This window comes from Cariama cristata, unplaced genomic scaffold (genome assembly GCF_000690535.1).
Source record: "Cariama cristata isolate BGI_N322 unplaced genomic scaffold, ASM69053v1 scaffold4094, whole genome shotgun sequence".
NCBI classification, from domain to species: Eukaryota; Metazoa; Chordata; class Aves; order Cariamiformes; family Cariamidae; genus Cariama; species Cariama cristata.
The window spans coordinates 22,291-29,496 of record NW_009614515.1 but is presented as its reverse complement, the minus strand read 5'-3'; the positions used below and the strand labels follow the sequence as shown (position 1 = coordinate 29,496).

Here is a 7,206-nt window from a genome sequence, read left to right as displayed (position 1 = left end):
CAGTTTTTCAGGCTGTGAGTTTTGAATTGAGTGTACGAAGCCTTGCCCAAAAAAGGCTACTGAGACTCCCCTTGATCCCTCCAGATAACTTAATAAATTTAAAGGAGGTTCTGTCTCATTATTCAAGGATTAAAATACTAAGATTAGGAGTGAAATCCTCACAGCTTCTTTGCCAAGATGATGTAACAGAACATGATCTTATTATTTCGATGGTCTCCTGTGATCAGCCTCTGGGTGGGTGTGATGTGGATACATAGTGCTTTTCTGGCCCCACCAGTAACTTTTAAACCCATCAGTGACTTCTTAGCCAAGTACCATGAGAGGTCTTAAAGGGAGAGGGTTCCTACAAGATTTCTGTTGCTAGTGGCCAAAAGAAGGAGCTCCAGCTGAGGGAACAGCTGCAGGAGGTGCAATTCTCACATTAGGCTCTGGATGCTCCCCCTGTAGACCCTTCTCTGACTTTCCAACTTTCATCAGCTTGTACATGGGACAAAGAGATTGAAGGAGAGAGCAGGACTCCTTCACTGGCACTGGAAGGATTGCTTTGTAATCAAGTTCTAACACTTGTGTTCGTTTCAGTAAATAACACTGCTTGAATACTGTGAAAGAAACTGCGGCAGTTCCCATCCATGTAAGTACCACCCCACATGAAGTTGTTGTTGGAGAAAAACAGCTGTTTGAATTTAATTTCCTGGGAAAATATCATAATATGCTCTATGGAATAATGATGTGTCTCTTTCTGGTCTGTCAGGAAACCTTCTGGGAGGTTAGACATCATCCAGCTGATGGAGCTGATGGACAGCATGTTGGAAAAAGCTAATCAGAATTACAAGCTAATCAGAATTACAAGGCCTTCACAGGTGGATAACTTGCTTGTACCCAGAAAAATAACATTCTGTTTTCCCTAGTGTTTATCCCTGTTGTGCTGAAGGTGCCTGCTAGAAGCTAGCTTCTGCCCAAGCCAGCTGTCTGTAGGTCCTGTAATAATCAGGGGTTTCCTCTCCTGAGCTTCTCTTCAGCTTTGTCTGAGCCACAAAGGAACAGTTAGTTTCCTGGAGTAGGAAGTTACATTTCTGGCAAAAATGCCAGAAGAGAATGCATTTGGCATTATTACTATGGAGGAACAAGGGCAGTAACTGTCTCATCTCTTTGTTGGGAGATAGGTTGCTATGTTACAAAATTGGCCATTGGAAACCTTCATACACCTAAAAAGCAGATGTCAAAGAACATCTGTACCTTGCATTGCCTTATTTTCTGTTATCCTTGCATGGTGATGGGGAAGGATTTTTGAAAAACATAGAGCATTGTCTCAGCACGAACTCCAGCTGGAATTAGTGGAGAAGCTGCCATGGATGTTGACAGGAGGGTAGTCAGGGTAGTGCCTAACGTGTTTGAAAACGAACGTGTGAATACACGCAGGATGGTTCTTTCCCTTCCTCTTTCTACCTTTAGTAGTGTTTTGCCCTCAAAGGGAAACCTGCTTCAGAAGAAATGCTAATCTGTTGTTAAAGGAGTAGGCTGGCTAGGCTCTGCAAGGCTGTGATTTTTCTCACCTGTTTTGCAAGCTGCACAACGTGCTGGAGCTGATGAAGGCAGAGCAGAACATCTATAATATCATTTTTCATGAACTGATTCGGCAGCTCAGCATGGACTGCGTGGAGAGAGGACAGCTCCTTTCGAAGCTCAGGTCATCATTAGCCAACCCTTAATCCCCCTCTTGATTTGTGGCAGTGTCTTCTCGGGAGTAGCATTAGCTATTGCAGATTGCTCCTAATGTCCTTGCCCAGCAAAGCTAGCCCGTCACGATGTAATTGGCATGGGGTGTGATGCCAGGAGTAAAATATGATTTCCCTGCCTAGTTAACAACCGGGGCTAACGAGCCTCGGTTAGGTAGCAGTTGAAGTCGGCACTGTCACCGCACTTGACGGTATGGGTGCATTATTGGTGTGACATTGTGGCAGTTTTCACACGTAGAATAGCTGGTATTTCCCATCCTGTGCTCAGATTATCACTATTTGTAGCAATTAAATTGTTTGAGTGTTTAAAATCGCCAGTCCAAATACTCAAAAGATTGCCTTCTATTTGCTTTCCTGTGCAGCGAAAGGAAAGGGTCTTCAGATGGTATAGGAGAGATCTGCACTCTCAGGTAAATACCCTTTTTCACTCTTTTTACTGCAGGCAGAGGTATGTGGGTCTCCTGGAGCGGATTCCTGAACAGATGAAGACCCTATACAAAAAAATGATGACACAGCGGTTGGTTGACAAACATATTACAGAGGAAGCAGTTTAGTTTAAAGAATCTGTTGGACAGCTGGCTGGGTCTGAATCCTGCCTGATCCTAAGAAATTATCTCTGTACCCTATACTTAGCCCATTGACTTTGTTTGGTTTTCTAATCTTCCTCCCGTGGGAGCAGGAAGACAGTGTTACGATTTGAAGCAAAGCTACAGGAACCGCACTTGAGCCTCCTCATACTCTCAGTGCACCCTCTTAGTGCCAAATAATGTCAAAGCCACCCCCTTTCCTTAACACTGTGGAGGTTCATTGGTGGGGGACCGCATACAAGGGTTGTTGGAGCAACATGCGTGCATGGGAAGAGGACGTCTTCAAGGTGCCTTTCACCCCTACGGTGAGATGATTGTGTTGGATGAAGAGAGCCCTGCGTGATAGTGTAGAGCCCACCAGTCTGTATTTGCCAGAGTAGAGATCTTTGGGTTGGGTTAAGTTGCATTAAGACTGTTCCTTGCTGTTTCAGCGGGCTGTACGAGGTACTAGAGGATGACCTCAAGGTGACCAAAGAAGCAGAAAAAGCCCAAGAGGAGCTAGCTGCAGCCATGCAGGAGGCTAAGGCGAATGCCAAGTAGGTTGAGGTGGGGAGATTTCTGCAGCATGCTGGTATCATTCTCTCAGGGTTGTTGGGAAGGAGAAGTCAAGACTGGTTTCCTTCTGGGGAAAGAGCTTGTCTGTTTATGGCAAATGCCATTATTTTGCTATAAATCCTAAAGTCCTCGAAGGGAGAGAAAGCCGTTCAAAACGTTTCTAGTTTTAAGTCGTGAAAGTTGCATTTGTTGCTCAGGTGCTGGCATTCCCTTTTCGTCACTCCACATTCACAGCCAGTGAGCTCCTCATAGTCTAGCAGAGCCTGCAGCTCAGAACTTCTGAGGGGCCTGTGGACATCTTCAGATACCTAAGAAAATCAGAGATTTAGATGGTTGGTATCAGTTGTGGTGAGTGAGTAGGTACACAGATTTACCTTCAGGAATCTTGTGTCATGAAGAAAACAGCTAGTCTAGTCCCAGCAGAGATCTGTATTCATATTGATTGGAAACTCACAATGGGAATATCAAGAGAAAGGTGTTGTATGGGCTTGGGGAAAAGGACCTGTGAATTTACAGGCTGTGCAGAAGGCAACTGAGGAAGGATGGAGGATGAGGAAATGTCTAAGAGAAGCTTTAGGAATTCGGAGGAAGACAGTGAACGTGAATGAGAAACACAGGTGCACATGTTTCATCATCTTTCTCTTCTTCTACCCTTTTGGAAGAGTATCGGGAGTTATACGAGTTGCAGAGAAGACGACTGGAAGAGCAGGTTCTGCTGCTAGCTCAAGAGAATCATTTGGAGCTCAGCTGCGTATGACCTGGCTCTGAAGGTACGTGCAGGAGATCAGTGATACACCACAAGGTATGAAACATCACAGCTAGCAGTCTTGTTTCAAGGGCAGATTTCATCCCAAAGAACATTTTTATTTAATACGATTGGGTAGTAACATGTCTCATATCTGCCCTGACCTCATTTCCTGAGGTGTGTTGTATTTCATGCATGGTTTTATTTTAATGGAAACCAGTTGATTCACACAGCGTTTTTGGGACAGGTGTCCAAGTTCTCTGCAGGAAGAACTTCTGTGAAATGAGTATTTCCATTTTGCAATGGGTTAGACTAAAAAGTTTCATATTTCCCCATCATTTAGAATATTGTACCCAGATTCCTTACAATTCCTGACAAAATACCATTCTCAGTTAATTCTGTGCTTCCTTGTTTGTGTGTCCCCCTTGTTTGTGATCTCCTACTTTATCTGATTCAAGTTTAAAATTTGTTAGCAGAACTTCTGAGACTGTCTGAGAGAGCAGAGATTTAATTGTAAGGAAAGTGGACTCAACCACTTGAGCTGCATTTCATTTATGGCAAAGCTCCCATGTTACTGTCAGATGCCTCTCCTCTCAGAAAAGAACAGGGCAAATAAGTTTGTATTTTTTTTTAATCCCAGATAATAGACAGAAACCAGCTCACATTGGTTCGCGGGCTCCATGTTAGTGGAAAGACACTGACCAACGTTCTCAAGCATTTCATAGTCCTCTTGGCCTCAAAGGTAGGGACCTGCCTGTGATGGACACCTGTTCAAAGTGTGTGTGTGGTTTATGTAGCTCTACGGTTCTCAATAAAGCATTTGGTACTTTGGCTGTTATTTGAACTTTCAAATCTTGGCCTGATTTCAAATGAACATTAAAATTTGAATTAGTTCACACTCCGCTTCTCTTTCTTTTTAATCCATGTCCCCTTTTCTCTACCTCAAACTTTTTTTTTTCCCGTTTCCCATTTTTCTTTGTGGCTTTCTTCTCTCTTCCCATTCATTCTCCATAAAGCCAAACCAGATCCAGGCTAGTGTAATTTTGGCCTCATAGGTGTGGGGCTGCATGGTCTCTTGGTAGCATACAAACAACGAGTCAAGCACTCAGTTCTGGCATGCCTGGCGAGGGTGAGCACCCTAGTCCTGTCTCAAAGGGTTTGTGAGGGCTGCACTGTGGAATTACAGACATTTCCCAGATCTCTGATACGTACATATCTCAATCACTAGGACAAAGGGAGAGTTCCTCCTACTCAGATCAAAATAATCACGGCAACAGTCCCTTTTCCTACTCTCTTGCCCAATGCCTGCAGGACACGGGAGACCTGGCTGATCTGCAGGAAGAGACTGAGCAGTTCAGGGAGAGGTTGGGTTGTGTTGGAGCAGAAATGGAACATTCCGAGGAGTCCAGCCGGGGGAAGCTGCAAATTGTCTGCAGCAGCATCAACAAGTGGCTTCAGCACTTCCATGGCAGTGACTCATGAGTGGCCCAGAGGGACTGGGGGGAGCAGTCAGCACCCTGAACCTTTGCCTCGTGACCGTAGGTTTCCCTGACCCAGTGCAAAGCATGCGCTGACTCTCAGGTGCAGTGAGATTTGGTGCAATTTGCATGTCCCTCACTGCTCTACTTTTCTGCTCAACACATGTATTTTGATAATCAGGTCCCTAAGAGTAACTCCAAGGTGATGCTGTAGGTTTATGATTGAATTCAGTGGAGCAAGGATTGTACCCTCCTGCTGTGAACCAGAATGTCCTTTTTGAAGCTCTCGCTGCTGTAACAGAATTCTTCTTAGTTTGGTTCATTTTAACTTGAATGCACACGCATTGATGCTTTAATAGAGCATTCAGTTCTCTAATGAACAGATACAAAATGAGACTCTGAGAGACATGAGGTTTCAAATCCAAAGTCATTTTGTATGTTAAGGTGATTATATTTTGCAGGCTTTTTGTTAGTTCATTGTGATATTTAAATAAAGCATAAATGCAAGTACAAAATGCAGAAACGCACACAGTGTGTGCATTAACAAAAGACATCACTTTATAGATTTCAATCATAGATTTAACGCTGTCTGAATTTTCAATATGTGCTTGAATTTGATTTTCGTCTTTGCTGGAAATAACATATTTTCTTAACTGACACCCAGTGTTTGTGTTATGTTGAGTGACAGAACAAAAATCATCTCTGGTTGAGTAGGGCCTGGTGGTTTTTACTTCTCTTTCAATTTACAATTTGTATTGCTAACTTGGTATGCATAGAGTATATCTTGACTCTTGGTTTTACACTGGCTACTAAAGGAGTTTTTTCTCTCAGCTCTCATCCCTTCTTTCCCTCTGCTTTAGCTCCTCTCCAATGAATGAAGAGCTACTGGGTGAAATCCTACAACATATCAAGAACTTGATAAATGTAAGATTTTGGGGGTTGGACATACTGTTGAGTGGTATCTGCTCAGCAAATTACCACGTGTTAGCTGAGCCCCGGTGAGCATCTATGCCCATCACAAATGTTGAATGAAAACACATCTACTGCAGATGCTAAAAGAAGACCTGCAGCAGTATGGAGGGGAGGTGCACCTGAGAAAGACGGAAAGTCTGAGGAGCACTGCCAGCCAGCAGGAACACTGGACGTTGCTGGGACAAACAGTGCTGAATTGACACTGGGACTTTGCTGGAACATTGCCTCCACAGCACGCTGCCCTGCAAGAAATAAACCAAAGGGTGTGTGAACTGTACCGGTAATATAATATAAGGATAAATGGGAACAATGGTAAGGAATGACCAATTTTGCAGTTCAGTCTTTCCTTGGGGATGCCAGAAAAGTAGCAGATAATAAAAGACCAGTTGACATAATCTGTACTGGCCTTTGCCAAAGCTAAAGTCTGACCCCCAGGCATGTGCTAGGAATCAAGAGTATTCAAGGGATAAACTTCAAGAAATTTGACCTGCAGTCACACGTAAAAAGACTATCTGAAATTTTAAATGTGATACAGTGCAAAGAATATGCAATGCGGGTATGACACAGGGAAGTCATTTGTTATGTTCAGAGAGAGAGCGGGCGGTTTGTGATTATGTGGACAGTTTATGGAAAAGAAAATAAATGTAAAAGGAAAGAATAGATGTTTAAAATATGAAGTAAAACAACACTTTGAAGATCATTAACCAGATATCACTGTATCAGAGGGTAATACTTTTTTTTTTGATAACTTTGCACTAGTGATAAGGTAATCTTAATCTAGATATTGAATTATCCTGATTAAAAAGTATGTAAATAAATGTTTTCTTTGCTGGCATAAAGTTACCATGTCCTGTGTAAGATAACAAACAATTGTTGGGTAATTTGCAACTAACCTTCTCAACCTTTGCATCTTCAAGACTTTGCCTTGTTTCTGACTTCAGAATTGTTTCATCTCTGATGCTTTTTTATTCATCTTATTTCCTTTTAGCAGACTAAAACTAAACTGAACATGGGCCATCAGGAACAGACTAAAATGAACATGTGCTGGGAGGAACTGCTACTCATGTTTGCTAAACTGCTTCTCATGCTGTCGTCTTATTCTTTCACTCATGGTTATCCTGTGCTTTTCCCTA

The 7,206-nt window shown here is 42.9% G+C and overlaps 1 protein-coding gene across 1 annotated transcript in view; it reads left to right on the top strand.

The window, feature by feature from the left end:
* AXDND1 (axonemal dynein light chain domain containing 1) overlaps positions 1 to 7,206 on the top strand; it is a 19,447-nt gene that overhangs the window by 2,437 nt on the left and 9,804 nt on the right. The window contains 11 exon segments of the mRNA XM_009699443.1: positions 609 to 631; positions 752 to 860; positions 1,566 to 1,687; positions 2,179 to 2,319; positions 2,755 to 2,859; positions 3,530 to 3,610; positions 3,612 to 3,648; positions 4,264 to 4,365; positions 4,935 to 5,080; positions 5,962 to 6,025; positions 6,151 to 6,385. Of these exon segments, the coding sequence (XP_009697745.1) occupies positions 609 to 631; positions 752 to 860; positions 1,566 to 1,687; positions 2,179 to 2,319; positions 2,755 to 2,859; positions 3,530 to 3,610; positions 3,612 to 3,648; positions 4,264 to 4,365; positions 4,935 to 5,080; positions 5,962 to 6,025; positions 6,151 to 6,385 (1,165 nt within the window).